Source organism: Aulostomus chinensis, chromosome 14 (assembly GCF_037954235.1).
Source record: "Aulostomus chinensis isolate RoL2024-O1b breed Wild chromosome 14, RoL_Achi_v1.0, whole genome shotgun sequence".
Lineage (NCBI taxonomy): Eukaryota > Metazoa > Chordata > Actinopteri > Syngnathiformes > Aulostomidae > Aulostomus > Aulostomus chinensis.
In genome coordinates, this window is record NC_141333.1 from 22,743,054 (window position 1) to 22,760,668 (window position 17,615).

Genomic DNA, 17,615 nt, shown 5'->3' on the forward strand with positions numbered 1-17,615 from the left:
AAAAGCTTGTAGTTTCAGTTAAAATGCTGAATCATCTGTTAAGTGATCTCATTTCAATGATCCCATTCAAGGGGCCATGTTTTGAAAGACAATCTTTCACCATTGGTGTTTGTATATTACATCTCTTCACACACACAAACGGTAAAAGGGAGCAATTATTCTCATTTTTTGGGTCTTTGTGCTTTGTTCTGGACTCCTACAGAGCAGCTAGACTCCGCTGACCCAACAAAGCTTTTTAGATCTTCAGGGCGCTGCGCCTCTTGCTGTCTCTCTTCCTGGTATTTTCCGCGTCCTGCGAAAATGTAACCACCCACCAATCAAACACACACACACACACACACACACACACACACACACACACACACACACACACACACACACACACACACACACACACACACACACACACACACACACACACACTCACCCAACACCCCTCAAACAGCATGTTTCTGACAGAGTGACACAAGAGGCTTGAGTCATGGCCAGGGAGCTTTTTGTCCATAAATACAAGAGGAAAATATTAAACTTGGAAAGAGGCACTTATCACATGAGGCAGAGAAAACAAACATGTTTCCACTCAGTCACTCAGCTGTGGTTAGACAGTCAACGCCACGCTTGGCTGAATTATTTTGTGTTAAGGATTCCTGCCAGTTACTGATGAGGTCAGCGAGTCTGACATCCAGCAGCAAGCATCCACACTGATTCCCTGTTGTTTTGTGGTCGTATCTCAGATGCTCCACTAACCTGGACATGCCGGAGTAGTCCGCCTCCTCCTCCTCACAGCGCTCGTCCAGCTCCTTCAGCGCTTGCGTCACATCCTCCTCCCACACTGAGCCACAGGTGCTGTCCGGGTCTGGGTCTGGGTCCGGCTTGGTCTCCACCGACATTGGCAGGGGCAGAGACAGAGGCAGGACCGTTTGTGGGTCCTCCTCACAGAGCGACCCCGGTGGAGTGTCTATGGCAGGCGGAGGAGGGGGGGCCGGGTCCAGGTCATCGTGAGGGTCCTGGGTCTCTTGGGGGTCCTGAATATTTCGAGGATCCTGCAAGTCTGGGAGGTCACTGAGCTCCGGTGGGTCAGAGGGTAGAGGTGGGGCACTGCAAAACCCCGTGTCCTCGCTAACACTGCTGCTCAACTCGTCTGCTGCCATCAGACCAGCAGCGTCCTGCAACACAAGCCAGAGAAGGGGGGCCCTCAGGTGCAGCTCAGAACTGAAGACTACAGCCTTGACTTTAGAAAACATATCAGTTTGAATGTGACAACAGAGACTTCTGAGTACGTTCTCCTCCTCGGAGACGCTCTTGATGTCGCCCTACAATCTAACAACCTTTGAGAAATTAGAAAGAATCAATAAACGGGAGCCAATATCAATCTATCACTGGACAGACAGACCATTAGAAACTTGACCCAAGTGCTAATAAAACAGTAGCAGTGCAGTGGAACGAGAGCAAGGGGGAGTCGAGGAATGAGACGCATACGCTTGTTACATCTCAGAGGACCAATTCATGAAAAACCCAGAACTACACTCTGGAGTGTAACAGCGACGTGACAAAGTCTCCACGGAGCTGTGATGAAGAGTGAGGGAAACCCGGCGTGACGCTGCAGCTGAATACATCAAACCAGTTGGTGTCTCCAACACATGAATGAATTCCACGCCATGTAACGCTGATGTAAACACGTGACGGAGGGATGTGGAGGATACGTAGCACACAGCGGGTCTAATTAAAAGCACTTGTTTTTTTTATGCAGGTCGAATGTATTGGGGAAGCAGAGTGTGGCAGGCAGCCAGTACATCACGGAGATGGCAGCTATATTAGGGAAAGCTTTTAGAAGTGGACACGGCCATCCTGGAGGGAATGAGTAAGAGTATTGATGGTTTTATCTGGGGCTCATTACACTAAGAGCCGGCGCTGTGATGGCAGAGATGACCTTGGGATGACATTGAGACTGTCAGCTTGATGGAGAAAGTTACATCCCATTCTGTGAAGAGAGGACTGCCACTGAGGGGTGGGAACACCCACTTGTTAATTATGTTACGGACACACAAACAAACACACACACACACACACACACACACACACACACACTTCGCCGACCACCTGGTAAAAAGGCGGGGGGGGGGGGCATTTCCAAACTGTGGGTGCAACAACAAATCATTTGCATCGTTGTTAGTGAAAGTGATCAATGTCAGTTACAGTAGAGAAAAGCATCACAATGAAGGCTGTGGCATGTTAATACGGCAGTGAATCAAGTGACTGATCAAAGGGTGTAACAGCTTAAGAGTTTTGGTAGGGTTGGGCACCGAAGTCGGTACGTTTAAGGGTGCTGACCAATCACATGGCTACAACAGAGTACCGATTATTGGAAAATCAAAAGAAGAGCGTAACTTTCCAGTTCATTTTGAAAGCAACACACCACAAGAGTGTGATTGTGTCAACAGAGAGCAGTAACGGGGTGTAGGAAGCATCTGTGTGGCTTCGCTTTGCAAACACTGATGGAGAAGATGCTCGCTGTTACGTGCGAGGCTGGCCACGGCACGGCAACAGAAGCACTTGGTGAAACATCACAAATGTTTGGAAGCCGACAACTGCCTAGTTTTGATAGCGTAAAAGCTAAATGCCCTGCAGTAGCATTAGCTAGCAGCACTAGCAGGATGCCTGCAGCTAGCGTGAACAAGGTGCCGTGTTACCTGCTGCCAGCATCGTGGACAAGGATGAGCCCAAAGGCGACTACAATAGGATAACAACTTCGCCGTGTTACATTACAGAATATTCTTCTGCTCGTAGTTCAGTTTGTTTTATGACGGATGTCTGATCTCGTCTTAGCTGATGTTAACTTGGTGTTTTGCAGTACTAGAAACATTAGCAAAACAAATGTGGGAAATTTAGAAGTTTAGGCTTTTTTTCTTTTTCTGTTTAACAAATCTTTTTTTTTTTCAATACAAAAAGTACCAAAACAAAAGGCACCATTTTGGTTCAGATGTGGACGGTACCCAAGCCTAGTTTTCAGTCAAATGTTCTGACAGGTATCACACTACTTGTAACAGACTTATACTCACACGTGCGTCTGGTGAGGAGTAAGGAGCTGGTGTCCGTGTTTAAACGGAGGATATAGTTGGAATGGTCAGTTGATGTGTTATTGGAGCTGAGCAGTAACAGCTGACCTGAGGTGAGCTTTTCTTTAATCTCTCCCCACATCTCATGCACAAGCCCCAAATTAAAGAAGTATTAAGACGAAGGAGCGAGAGCGAGCCCCCCAGAAACCCCACAACCACAGCGAAGCAGCAGGCAGTGGCAGACAGGAGAGAGAAGAGGCAAACATAGCTGACAATGTCTTGACCCTGCAGTTGAAGACCAAGCACCAAACCCTCATTCAGAACTCCCTGAAGCTAGCCCATCCGTTAAAAAGAACAGCAAAGACAGACAGAAGTTGAAGAGGAAGACCAGCAAGCTAGAAGGCACCCAAGCACCACAATTTATCGCTGCTCCCGATTGATCGCACCTCAGGCAGCTGGCTGCTGGTGCTGTCTGAGCGGGCCATCTCCAAAAGGGGGCTATCCAGTCGAGGGAGGGAGGGAAGGGAGGGTAGGACGGTTGCCTCCTCAGTCAGGGCACTGCTGGACGATTCTTGAGACTGCTGCAAAGAGTCGACATGGTTGGATGCTGTGTCATCCGTAGCAGAGTCGCTGTTCAGCTGCAGAGGGAAACCAAGATGGCAGGTTAGCTCCTCTGGTAAGAAACTTTTCTCGAACAGAGACTCAGTACTAAACACTAAAAACTCTGAAACAGTCAGAGAAAAAACTTAAAAATACATATCAAAATGCAAAACCATATTAAGAGCTGAAAGCACTCTGCTGCCATGGAGAATAGAACATTAGGGTTCCATATGGTGTTGTGCTTCAGTGAGATACCTGCGCTAAGCGAATGATTAGTTTATATCCATTCACCATACGGTTGTTATGAACAGTACGCAAAGTTTTATAAAACAAAATCTTGACACCATTTGCAGGTTTACAGTATTTCACAGTATTGCTTTGTGTTATTTACTCTATTTAGATCAGCAGAAATTACAATACCCGCGTCGGGGTGTCAGGCAGAGCAAGTTTAGTCATTTCAGTCTTCAGTTCAGGAGACTCAGTGGTTTACAATTCCTCAGGCAAATAAAAAAAGAGCATGCCAACAATTCCTATCAGTTAGACTCCATACCTTCAGTTAGAACTCTGTTTAAATCACATAAATGCTGCATGTTCATTTCATTAACGCCGCTGTAGGACTACAAACATCGAAGGGACAAAAGCCCACCAAAGGCAAAAGCTCATTCTCTCAGTGTGCAAGATCAAGAAGAAGAAGAAGAAGAAGAAGAAGTTAGAAGAAGAAAGAAAACGTTTCCATTAGACAGAGGTAAAGCACTTCTATCTACAGCGAGGGCAGCTCGTATGGGTACAACTTTACTTGCAAGGCAAAACAAAATAAATAAGAGTTAGACAAGCAGCCAAAGAGGGAAAAAAGCCAAAGGAACATGCTGGTGTTCTCCATCTTTACATTTCATATTAAAAGGTATTTTATTACGTTGAAGGAATTCATTTACGTCTAAATAATTCAACTTGTTAAAAATGTCAGAGATCTTCCCGGAGTTGATATAAAGTGAATCAATTATCCCCTACTTACCCACAGGAAAGACAAAAATGATAAGAGCGGCGGGGGCGGGGGCGAGGGCGGGGGGGCGCAGTAGCATTAATCTAGCAGGTCTGGCCTGAGGTTTACGGGAGGGGGCATCTAACATCAGCCAAGAAGCAAGCATCTAGCCCTTGTCCAGCTGAGTACACACTCATACACACGCACACCATGCCAGCGGGCTGTGTGAGGAGCATGGTGGGTTGGTTGGGGGTGTTTGGGGGGGGGGGGGGGGGGGGGGGGGGACGGACCCTGATTAGAGTGAGACTTACAAGGCCAGAGCGGGTGAGAATCTGGCTAGCGCTCAGTACCTCCTCCTCAGACGATTCATCCGTGTCCTCGTGGTTGGTTAGGTTGAGACTGGGCGTGCTCCCAGTGTACTGACACTCCTGCAGAGACGGCGTGTCCCCTTTGTCCATGCTCTCCAGGGAGCGGCGGCGAACACCCCAGTTGAAGTTGTCCATGCTCTCCCCCTGCAGGACGAGCCGGTCAACAACAGTGAGTCACAGTCACCATGACACCAAGGTTCCAGGACAGACTTTACAAGACAATACAACAACACACAAGACAACACCCACACTAGACGTGACAAATTAAAAACAACAAAACAAAACAAAACAAAAAACACGTGAGTAGGGCAAGATAATTCCTCCAGTACGTTTTGGGACGGTGAATGAGGCAAAGTGTAGCCGTCATCTTGTGTCAAGGACAAATCAAAAACAGACACCAGAGCAAGCACAGCAGAAATAAGGCTCTCTGAGAGGCTTACTGGTCCACACACTTACCTGCAACTCCTTGTGGCAAGAGAAGAGAAGGAATACGGGTGTTAGTGGACTAAACTCTGTCACAAAACACACATTTCCCACTACAGGACAAACTAAACACACAAATGAGACACTTTTCATCTGGAGCAAGACAATTAGAAGACAGATCTATTAACTCAATGTGTAGATATGCGGAAGAAATAGAAACCTGAAACCACTTTTACATTTCATACCATGAGAGTAGAAAATTTAAATCCTTTAAGTCAAAAGGAGTCCCACCGAGACTATAAATTCTCACCTCAGCATCTTCTAACTCCACATCTAAGAAGTCAAAGTCCTTGAAGACCCCAAACTGCTGCTCACTGCCCAGGTCTTCTCCCTGCACCTCCTCCTCTCTGACCACCTCCTCCACTGTGGGAATCAGACTGGTCTGCTGGTCTGCAGAGTCCAGATCTTCACTGGATGAGAAGACCACCTGTGAGGAAAGAGACTTTTGTTATCAAATAGTAAATAATAAGGACTTGGAGCAGGACAAAGAGCATGGCAGTCCACCACAGCTGCATATTCTTCACACTAAATGTACAGAGACCTTGTCTGAGGCCTTAGAGTAGGAGAGGACTCTTACAGATGGATTTTTGGGGATGCCAGACTCCGGACCACATAGAGACAGAACATTCATGAGTCTCTCTCGGGTTCTTCTCTGTAACAAGAAGACATGATGAGCACCCACAGAGCAGGCCACATTTCTGCCTCGCTAAAGCGTCAGTTTGAGCCAGCGCCGGCGGAGATGGAAGCTTGATTCGGTGCATCTTCCTCACTGCGTACCTGAGAGAGTTGAGGCCTCTTCCAGCTCACCGGGACCAGACCGTTGGAGTTGGAGCCAGATGACGTAGAGGAGGTACTCCTGGTCACCGCAATCACCTGCGGCTTTCCATTCCGGCCTGCTGCATTACGCTGGTCACTGTATTTATGCCCTATGATGGGCGTCTTGAGAGATATATAAAAAATAATTTAGAAAAATGAAGCAGGAACGTCAAAGTAGGATTACTAATAACTCAGAACAGACCTCTGAAATATCAAAGTGGAAGTCCAGAGTCTTGCCAGGTAACTCCTTAGACGAGTTGTTGAATATGCGTGTGAAGGCTATTTCAGGCGACCCGCACGATTCTGTGCTATATGAGCGCTGCACATCATCCGGAACAACAAGGCTTGCTGAGCGAGACACCACCAACTTTAAAATGTTTTGAGCCTCCTTCCAATGTGGGCTCTGTGAGAATAAAACACAGAAATGTGAGAAATGATTCCACTGTGTGATATCAAGCTGTAAAGGTGAGTTGTGTCTGTGCTTCGGCTGGATTTATGTGTCGACATATTTGTTCCCAGGAGGCTGAACCATGGCTGACCAACAGCAGCTAGAGACCATCTCTGAAATCTTTTGTATTTACTCTGAAATGCGCATACACTGGCAGACAATACAATGCCTATAGAAAAGCCAGGGCTGGTGGTAAGCCAGTACAGGATTGGCCTGAGGCAGTCATGGTAGAACGGCTGTCAGCTGCAGCTCTGAGTGAGAGACATGTCCTGCCCCGGGGTCGGGGCTGGTAAAAGGCTTCCATAAAGAGCTTTGACCGCATCAAAAGACCTGTAAACAATGATCCTGAAAGATACAGTGTTCTTTATTTTCAATTGAGCCACTCTTTACAGACCAGATCATTCCAGCATTCACTCAGAAGCTGTGCCAGTAAAAACATACCACTACCATTAAGAACATTACGCATACATAACTCAGCTGGTACACAGTTTAAGTTCTGCCCCACCACCAGAGAGCCTGGGATTAAAAAATAACGCAAAACACAACGCACAAACATGTTAGCTAACTTTTCACACCCAATTTTTGTACAAGGCGACAAATCCTGTAATTCTCAATTCTCACTCCTGCAGACACGGCCTTAAAGAGCAGGTTGATTGCGCTCCCGCTTAAAACAGACGAGGAATTGGCGGTCTGTTTTCATGTTTGATTGGAAGTGAAAGAAGTTACTACAGGCAGCAGCTTCTTTAGCAACCGTGCAATGGTAGCATGAAGGATGCCGACAGTGTTTCTGTTGCATTTTTTACCTCAGTCTTTTTTCCCCAGACTGAACATTGAATATTTGGCTGAGACGACATTAAGTCACGGAGGCTGACCGGTGAAAGCGACAGCTCCATGAATATTGATAGCAGAGTTCCACCTGTTTGCAAGTGTGAGATTGGAAGGACTGGGAGTGGGAACTGAATGTAAATTACTGGTTTGAATCCCATGCTGATCCTGACTGGAGCCAACAAACACTGTGTCTGCTGTCCGGTCATTGGACCAGAGAGTGAATGTTGAACGAAGCTTAATGTCAGCTGGTGTTAGTGGCTTTTTTGGCCAATGCCAAAGGACCTGAATATAGTAAACAAGGTTACTTACCAAGTACATAAGTAGCACAAATAACATTTTCAAGTAAACTTGATTGGTTCTCAATGTGATATTCAATTTGAAGAACTGCCCCATTGCCTGGCTCTACACTGGAGGTGGGGTGAAGGCTCACCTGAACATATTTGCCAATGATCTTCATGATCTCCAGGTTGAACTGTTTGACAGGGGCTGCTGACAGGTCAATGTGACTCAGCAGGCTGTAGATGATCTGCAACAGGGACTGCTGCATGCCAGGGAGGCCCTTCTCCAGCAGCTGCAGCAGAAATTCAAACATTCTTAGTCAACACAAATGTAATGGTACCATATTTGACAAAGAGTGGCAAAGTTTGAGCTTCATCCTTTGTACCTCAGCCAGGTAAGTGACCAGGTTCAATGTGATCTCTGCAAAGGCATCGTGGAGGTAGCGGCAGACCACGTTAATCCAGTTGGTGCAATCGCGGGAGTAGCTGTGCGTGCTGTACAGGCTCATCATGTGAGCTAGGTTGGAGAGAGTAGCAGACTTCTCATCTGCACACACCTTGGCTATCTTATCAGCCGTCTCCTTACAGAAGGGGGTGGGGCTGTCAAAGTGCTGGATCAGATGTGGGAGGAGGCACAGGATGTTCAAAGGAAAACCTGCAGACAAAAGTTTACATCTTAGAAATCTGAAGCAATGTCTGCCTTTGTCACAAGACTGAAATGCTTCCAGCCCGTCCTAACTACTTACCTGCCACTTGTGATGGGTCTACTAGTGTGTGTCTGGACACACTGATGAGCTTGCTGAGCAGGTGAATGGTGAGCTCCTGAGTAGACGCAGAGGTGAAGCCCTTCAGGAAGAGCTGCAGCAAACCAGGGAAGCTGTACCATTTCAGCTTGGCCTGAATCCTCTCCAGATGTTCTCGACTGTCTGCTCGGTCCAGAGGCAGCTGGCCCAGCAGCTTGTTGAGCAGCCGCAGGGCCAGCAGGTACTCAAACTCATAGTCCGACTCCAGTAACGAGGCGGCGATCCAGAATACAGTGGCCATCAGATTTGAAGGGTCCACGGGGGGGCTGGGGTCTCCTTTTTGACCCCCTCCCCCACCTAGCGACGATAAGCTCCGCGTGCGTGCCAGATTTCCATGGCTACCACCGAGTCGATCAGCTATGTCTAAGGTGTTGCTCCTCGGTCGGTCTGCTTTCCGTTCACCCATCAGACTGGCTCGAAGAGAGTTGCTGCGAGTGTGGACGCAATGGAAGAGGCCGCCACTGCTCAGGTTGAGCTGACCCGTGCTTTTCCTGTTCGCAGCAAACTTGGGCCCCAACAAGTGATCACAGGTAGAAGTTCTGCAAATAAAAATCAAACTTTCTCATGATTTACTCTGTGGGGGAAGATTAAGAAGGAGCCAAAGACAATCAAGAGAATGGACTTACTGTACTAAGGCAGTGAGGAGGTCATAGTTTTTGACGGTGTCTGCTAGCGTGTCGATGCCGGACTCCAGTGTGAGAAGTAGTTCAATAACAAAGCCCTGAAGAGAAGAAACCACAGAGGTCAACATGCCCACAGGGATCACAGTGGGGACTTGTGTAGCAATAATGAAAGTTAAGTTTGATTTGATACACATTTTTCTCTTTTCACTGGTGTCCAGGGCAAGACAGTGTTGGTGTTTTCATGTTCTGACCTGAGCCTCCTCTCCAGGGTCTCCCACAGTCTCAACCAGCCTTGAGAGTATGTCAGACAGTGTGGCAGGAGTCAGCGGTTGTTTTAGTGCCCTGAAAATCTGGAAGGAGCGACCAGCATAGTGGCGAGAAGAACAGGACAGAGCCGTTTGCAGGGCTACTTCGCTCAGGAGGGACTCCAGCTGGAAGCCTGAGGGTACAGACAAGAGTGATAAAGATTTTCACGACAGGAAAACAAGGCAACAGGCAGCTGCTACCCATACAGACCTGACTGGGAGTGTTTGAAGACGGCCACTACATGTCTGACAAAAACACTCAGCTGGTCAGCGCTCTTAATATTGGGGTTCTTGGGTGACACATCCTCATGGTTCCATAGAGGTCCCCGCTTTCTATAAGGCCAGAAAACACACACACACACACACACACACACACACACACACACACACACACACACACACATCAGGCTGCTGCTACTCTAAACATCAGCTGATGTTATCACAGCAGGCAAACCCCAAAATCAAACTCATGCAAAGCAGAAATACCCAATCCTTTCAAACAGTGCTGGAAGCATGAAAGCAAATTATTGAAAAACATGAGTAAACACGTGATTCCTGATACGTGCTATAGACGTGTGATTATACATCAGTGGTGACGGTGGTGCCTGAGATAGCCAAGTAAAAAGGTTCTTCTCACCGTGAGGTAATGAACTCAATGAGAGCTTTGACCTTCTCGTCTTGCTCTGCAGTGGCATCTACCTCACCCAGGAGTGAGGGGGAGAGGTGGGACAAAGCAGTTCCCCCTGTGCCCAGACTTATACTGGACGATGTGGAGCTCGAGCTGAGACCAGAGTCGGTCATAGGTGATGGTTGACAGTCTGGCAAAACCTCCTGCACTCCTGTTTGAACAATACACACGGGAGGCATCTTAAAGAATGCTACCTTCACACCTGTGACTAATAAATTTGTACATTATTTCTCTCTTTCTTTCTGGATTTTCTAAGCAACAAGAAAAACAAATACACAGCTGATATGACTTGTGTGTCTTTAGGAGTATATTTCTGGTAAAATATGCTTTGATTCAAAATAAATTCACTTTAACTCACTACTGTCCATTTTTTCTTTTGACGCTAAAGCTCCCCACCTGTGAGGTTGAACTCTGGTGTCACTGGCTTCACAGTCAAGACTTTGGGGTCATTGTATTCTCTGTTGCGTAAAAGCACCATAGCAACAGACTGAACGCCGCTATTTGCTCCCTGCACCACGAGCAGGTGCAGTAATAGACGTTTGCAGTGCTCATAGACCTCCAGATGCTGGTGATCAAACCCTGGAGGAAGACGCAGAAGAGGAGGAGCTGATGTCATGTTTGCAGGTGAAGATGTAGAAGTAGTAAGATGTCAGAACACACATTTACAACTGAGGGTTTAGTAAGTGAGGTACCTATAAAAATTGCATGTAGCAAGAGGTGAAGATAGGCACCCCACTCCACTTTGACGCCATGGTCCACAATGAGGTCTGTTAGTAGGATGACTGCAATGTTACATCTGAAAAACAGAAAATAGGAGCTGTTTTACAAGATGGAGGGATAGTGTGCTGGAGAGGGAGGGTCAGTGAGGCGCATGGTGTACCTGTGGAGAGGTACACCAGGGGCGTTGGTCTCCGGCAGGTAATCCACCAGAGGAGACCAGCAGCCTCCTGTAGGGGGGAAGGGGAGAGGCTCTGGACGGTTGTGATCCATCACTTTCAAACGCCAGTTAGCATAAAGTGGCATAGAGTCACCTGGTGGGGGGAAAAAAAAAGGTGATCACCAGGCGTGTCTGCAACAAAGATGCTGATAAAGTGATACTCTACCCAAAAAGCTAACCAGCTGGTACATTTAGTAGAAACAACCTGTTCAAGGTCAAGTTTAACAGGAAGTGTAGTGTTAGTTAATACAAAGTGTTTGTGGATTACTGAGCATAAAGCTGGACTAAGAGGAGTGGATCATACTGAACGATGAGCTCGAGAGTTTATCAATGGGTGTTTTGAAAAGTTTGTCTTTGCCAGCAGTAGCTGGCTAATAGCTTCAATCTACAGATATGTGGCTGGCTCTTTCAACAATCTGGAAGAAGGGCTGGAAAAAGTATATTTGGTCGCTCAAGATCTACTTTTGAGGACTCAAAGGAAACAAATTCACTTTTTGGGTGAAGTATCACACAAGTGGAGCTGTGCAAAGAGTTTGTTCTTACTCTTTTCTTCTTCGTACGAGCCGCCAGAGCTGCTGCTGTAACGAGATTCCAGACGGTGGTGCTGGCGGTTCAGGTTTGTGTTCAGACCACTGTAGATATCCAGGTGGGTGTAACTGCAAAACACACAAGCTTGACTTAAACAGGGACAGTGCCAACAATGACGAGCACCTGGGTCCTGTCCGAGGAAACAAGGTCGGAAGGTCAGCGGTCACATATGCTGCAGGCCAGCAAGTAGACTTGCTACCATGCAAGGTCGAAACCTATCCAAATTCCGCACGCTGATCGATCACATCTCAGGGTCAATGTAGTCACTATTCACCCATAATAATTTGACATCAGTGGGCGGATCATGGGAGGGTTTCTCCTGAGGCCACTCTGATGGATCTCAGTCCAATTCTCACAGAGTTAAACTCTCACGCCATGTTTCTTCACAACTGGTACGTTTATGAATTAAGACCCAGCTGCACTTGAAAGAAGGACGCCACCCGTTTATTTCATGTCAATACTGAACAAATGTACTTGTGCCAATTAACAGGGGTATTAAAACTATATTAATTTACATATTTGCACAGCTGCTCTATTTGTTGCAGCTCTCCTTCTGCTGTGGTTGAAGCAGCTGTGTTACTTTGAGTCTGGTTTACGGATTTATATTCTCTCATATTTGTGACGGCTTATATTTTGTTCATCTTGACTGAAAGACGCCGCTTGCCGCCTATCCATGTTGGTGTCTAGGCATCTAGTCCAGGCTCCACCCCTTTCATGTGAACGGGCACATAAACATGTGCCAACTGCTTTGTGTAGCCAGCTGATAAGCACGGTTGAGGTACCACTCGTCCCTGACCCATCTGATTGGGTAAAATCACATAAGGGCACGTAAGATAAGTGGAGCCTGCTGCGTAGCTCAGCCCCCCGGGCCAACAGCTGTAGTCTAACCCACTGCATCTGAACACTCTTTCCTCACAGAACATTTGCAAAAGTCTCTAAGGAAAATCATAAAACCTGTACACTGTTTGGTTGACAGTGCTTGAGTAGAATCACTAAAGCTACATGAGGGCTGATAAGCTCCAACTTGTGGAGCACACCTGAGAGTTGTTGGACTTGGAACGCAGTTTCCACTGCCAACAAGAATTTTTGTGACCAAATCAAAACCAACATCTAGCCTCCGTATGGGAAGCATACACCGACTGTCCACAGCTTACCGAGTGAAAGGGAATCCTGCAGAAGTTCAAAGTGACGGTAACAGGTGCAGGATAGCGCCTGCTAATCAGTGTCAAAATAGTTGAACACATCTTATTTTGTAAACCAAATGGTTGAACTCTGCATAACACATATCAATAATCATAGTCAAATTCATATTAAGAATCGCTGTCTGTTTTATAAAATATCAGTTCATGACCAGTTAGAGTCTTCGCAACTATAGAAGATCTGAGAAAGACCAACGTTTGCAGCGGTTTTCACCGACGGCCAACAGACAGCATTTAAATCCTGCGGCGGTACTGCAGCTCATACCTGTCCTCCATGTTGGAATCTTTGATCTTGCTGTCGTGATGACTTTCACTTCCTGGCACCATGGTATTGCTGCTGGAGGTTGTTCCTGAGAGAGCAGACGTGAGACACGATGAGGCCCTGAACTAAAATTGGACTCGTGACCTGAGCTGGGAACTAGTCCAGGTGCATTGCTCATTAACCTGAGGTGACTGAGGGGATCTTGTAACTGGAGGTGATGCGGTAATAGGGGGGGTTGTCCATATGAGTGACAGCTGAGTTAACAGGATCCATCAGCTCGAGCTCAGACATCAACTCCTCCAGCAGCTGCATAGTCTTATCTCTGCCCAAGTAAACCACCACTCGTTTCACCTGAGGACACACAAGGTCGGGAACGTGAGGACGACGGGGCAGGACAGAGTGACGCACTGCCTCATATAAATGTGCTGTGACTCACGTAGGGCAAGAGACTGGGGTCACTGTTGACTCCTGACATACTGATGAGGAAGTGCAGGATGATTTTGAGGTTCTTTGGCCAGCTGTCTGCTAACGTGGTCCATACGTTCTCGATCTCCGACCAAGCAAACTCGTCACCGTACTGCAAAAATGTCATGTCACGATTAATGATTGATAAGGTTTTTTCCCCCAACACAACATACTGTTTCCATAAGTCAGCTGTCCCACCTTAGCCGTCATGAACATGAGGTTGTTTAGCACCATAGTTGTTGCACGGGGAGACCCCCAGCCCTCTCCGTGGAGCCAGCGGCGACTGTTGACCATCATCATCTCCCTATCATGTGCTTCCTCCTCATCCTCACCACTGCAGCAATCATCTGCTCGCCGTGCTGTGGGTTTGAAGTCGACCAGCTCCACATTGTTCATCCAGGGTAGGAGGTAGTGCAACATCACCTGACGACCACCAGGGTGCGCTGTCTGGATACGCTGGCTCACCTCTGCAGTGAGGACAGGAGGAAGGAGGATACAGATGACTTGAGCGCATCATCACATTTTTCAACAACTTTTTGTCCCAAACAGAAGAACAGAATAGAATAGAATAGAATGCCCCTTTATTGTCATTAGACAGTTGTACAATTTCCAGTGCAAACATAGTTAAAAAGGAATAAGTACAAGTAAGTATAAAGTACAGGATGAAATCTTGTGAGACAGTTTAATTGCCTTTTTTATAAAAATATGAAAATAAGAGGATAAATACTGAGAATATAAAAAGAAGAAAGAAAAATCTATAAATGTATTGCACAGAATAAATATAGAGCACAGGGTGCCTAATACTCAGGTGATTATGTATCACATTGCCCGGGAAGAATGATTGAGGTAGTATTCAGAAGAGAACAGCAGCAGCAGTGACAGTGATTGATGTATTGCACATTAATTGTTATATTGATGGCTGCGGTTGTCACATGTGAGAGTTCAGGGTGGCGATGGCTCTTGGTGGGTAACTTTTTTTCAGTCTTGAAATTCTTTTTCAGTCAAACACAGCACTGGGCAGTGAAATGGTCCTGTTTCTTTACATCATCCAATGCTAAGTTCTAACAACACTGGATGATGAACATTTCAGAGGATTTTCCTCTCTCGAGCGAGGAACTAAAGACACAGCAGCTAAAGAGCTGATAATGTGGACAATCTCATCAAGTCCACAGGCAACCAGGGCTGCCAATTCACAGTGGCACAACTACTGGGAGTTAGCCTACCAGAGAGCAGTAGCATGGCTAAACTTCATTAACTATGCTGAAATGAGGGGAAATAACTTCAGTCACGGGTAAAAGGCTTTGAGACCTTCCAGTAAATGTAACAACTCCACACACTTAATAGCTGTGACAAGCTGCCACGGTGCAAACCTGAGAAGATGGGTAGCGTGAGCTCTGGATAAGTCCTGGCAAGCTCTTCAGACAGCTGGTAGTAAGACACAGAGTAGAGGTGTGGCAGCGGCGAGGGAGGGGTCAAAATACGGTCTATTCGGAGGATCTCCAACTTATGGGCGTAACGGAAGAGCTTGGGTTCCAGTATCTGTTCATTTCACACAGAAACATTCATCAGGTCATCTGAGAACAAGAACATGGAGGTTCCTACCACAGAGCAACATGGACGTGTGAGAGTAAACAGACACTTACCTGTAAGAGCTGCATGGCCACTTCATAGATATCCCTGGAAGAATCAGCTGCCTTGAACAGAATCAGGTTCAGCAGCACCACAGTGTCAAACTGGTAATCCCTAAGGGAAAACACAAACCACACACACACTTTCAGTGGGAATTAGCTGGTTCCACTAGAACAAACACAAATGTCCCAGACGTGTTCAAGATTACAGCTGTGAACGTTTCATACCTGTTGTGAAAGACATTTGCAATGGCCCTAAAGCAGCCAGCAGCCACACGACGGGAGCCGGTGTAGCAGCGGTCCACAGCCCAAAACATGAGGTTGCTCTGGTCTGGGTTCAGCTCCAGCAGCAGCATCACCGCCTCACAACCCAGCTGGTGAACCTAACGTAGAATCATCCAGACACTTTTAAAAACCACAGGCTCCAGGATCCACCACACAGACCACTTCCTTCACTATAGAGCTGAAACAATAATATACTGCTGCTTGCAAAAGAGTTGACCAACATTCAAATGACAGCTCTACCAAGGACCATGTGAGCTGGCGTGTTTATACCCGTAAAATCACATTCAACATTTTTTTCTGACATGGAAAGGAAAGTCTGCAGTTGAACCGTTATTTCTGTAAATGCAGATTCAATCTTAACTTTGATTTAAATTACCATGTTTTATCATGTCTGCCTTCAGCTGAATGAGACTGCAGTACCTCTGGACACCACTGTGGGGCGCCAATTTAAAGCTTTGGGCTTGTGGTGCATAGCTTTATGCTCAGAAAGTCTTGAGGTAGAACCACACAAACACCCTGCTCATTAAAGTAGGAATGCTATATTTGCTCTGGTAGCATCACCATGGATACTATGATGTCATATGATGACCCAGGGTAAAAGTGGAAGAGCAGGTGTTTTGCCATTCTTTTATGGCTGTGGCCGGAGGGAGCAGCCGTACCAACATGTGAGGGGCCCACTGACAGACCGTCTCAGTGAGTGAGAGAGTGACTCCACATTGTTGGAACATGCATGTGTGTGAGAAGTCGCAGAAAGAATCACTTTCAGGAGCTGGGGTGGCACCAGCAGGCTGGATGCTGACATCACTGACATCCTGATGAGTCAGAGAATGGATAACGAGCTGACGAGTCCTGGCATTTGTGCACCACAGCTGATATTTTTAGCCACTACAGAGACGTCCAATCAAGCAGTAGAGTTTTAGAGAAGTTTGCAACGTGGGTGAAGCTGACTGTCCAGTGAAAAGAAGCAAAATACTGCTAAAATGCCATGTCTGCTGGCTGGGAGTACGGCCAGACTGAACAGGTCACTGATGTTGCGTTGGTGAGATATGGTCTTGTTTCAGTCTTAACACAGGTGAATCATGTTGAGGTTTCCTGCTGACTCAAATGTCTCTGCTGTGGTTAAACATCAGATGTGAGTTCCTGCGAGCGGGTACAGCTAAGCAAACTGGAGAGGCTCTGCACTCGCCGACAGTTCTCAGCCAAGCGCTTCATGTGAGGACGGAAAAATGCAAGTGTCATCAAGATAAAATGACCACAGTTTAAACTATGAAACAAGTCAAGCACTGCTGTTAACACCCTGACTGGAGAAAAAAAACACACGCTTAATTTCACTTTAAAGCCAGAATGTATCCAGCCATTTCAGCATTATTAGCATATTTTCCCTGCCATTGTGTCTCAAAATATTCACTGGGCCCTCTCGCTTGTTTTTACATTGAATCATTTTGTTGTGGTTACTGAAATGCATTTCTTCGAGGGTTTACACTGCTTCTGCTCCAGCAGCGTGTCGACCTACCGTGTTCCAGCTATCCTGACCATGACATAAACTCATGTCACATGAATAACACGTCTGTGTATCGGCATCAGAATACATCTATACATTTAAAGCAAACACTCCAATTTCATACTGCATACTAACAGGATCGGTTACACACAGATATTGTTGTACATTATTCATCAACACTCCAAGTGGGATATATCTTGGTCTGGCCTCAACTAGGGTTGTCTAGTCTTTGTAAATTTGGGTTTGCCATCTTCCTCTTCTACACAACAAATATTCAGGCCATGAACGATAACTTGAGTGAAGGTCAAATGTGTATAATGTTGTGTAACGTTCCCTCACCTTCTTGTCCTGAGAATCCAGGATGTTGTCCAGCCACTTGTAGAGGTAGCCATCAGAGGAGAGGCCGACATTGTCAGCTACGGGTCCACAACACAACACTGCAGACATGGCCTAGACGATTGAAACACCTGTCAGT

General features: G+C 46.6%; 1 protein-coding gene across 8 annotated transcripts in view; it reads right to left on the reverse strand.

The window, feature by feature from the left end:
- The window catches only part of fryl (furry homolog, like), a 73,498-nt gene that overhangs the window by 7,008 nt on the left and 48,875 nt on the right, over positions 1-17,615 (reverse strand). For 6 of the 8 annotated variants that reach the window (XM_086224575.1, XM_086224576.1, XM_086224573.1 and 3 more), the window contains 26 exons: positions 17,480-17,590; positions 15,583-15,737; positions 15,370-15,469; positions 15,097-15,265; positions 13,925-14,193; positions 13,698-13,838; positions 13,444-13,612; positions 13,265-13,349; positions 11,756-11,868; positions 11,156-11,306; positions 10,968-11,071; positions 10,672-10,854; positions 10,225-10,426; positions 9,799-9,920; positions 9,534-9,721; positions 9,286-9,380; positions 8,603-9,198; positions 8,243-8,511; positions 8,009-8,149; positions 6,505-6,705; positions 6,264-6,425; positions 6,028-6,138; positions 5,737-5,913; positions 4,947-5,147; positions 3,503-3,694; positions 748-1,166 (listed from right to left, as the gene is read on the reverse strand). In XM_086224575.1, coding sequence (XP_086080701.1) covers positions 748-1,166; positions 3,503-3,694; positions 4,947-5,147; positions 5,737-5,913; positions 6,028-6,138; positions 6,264-6,425; positions 6,505-6,705; positions 8,009-8,149; positions 8,243-8,511; positions 8,603-9,198; positions 9,286-9,380; positions 9,534-9,721; positions 9,799-9,920; positions 10,225-10,426; positions 10,672-10,854; positions 10,968-11,071; positions 11,156-11,306; positions 11,756-11,868; positions 13,265-13,349; positions 13,444-13,612; positions 13,698-13,838; positions 13,925-14,193; positions 15,097-15,265; positions 15,370-15,469; positions 15,583-15,737; positions 17,480-17,590 — 4,826 coding nt within the window. The remainder of the gene's footprint in view (positions 1-747; positions 1,167-3,502; positions 3,695-4,946; positions 5,148-5,736; positions 5,914-6,027; positions 6,139-6,263; positions 6,426-6,504; positions 6,706-8,008; positions 8,150-8,242; positions 8,512-8,602; positions 9,199-9,285; positions 9,381-9,533; positions 9,722-9,798; positions 9,921-10,224; positions 10,427-10,671; positions 10,855-10,967; positions 11,072-11,155; positions 11,307-11,755; positions 11,869-13,264; positions 13,350-13,443; positions 13,613-13,697; positions 13,839-13,924; positions 14,194-15,096; positions 15,266-15,369; positions 15,470-15,582; positions 15,738-17,479; positions 17,591-17,615) is intronic. The other 2 variants (XM_086224578.1, XM_086224577.1) reach the window with 1 other exon arrangement.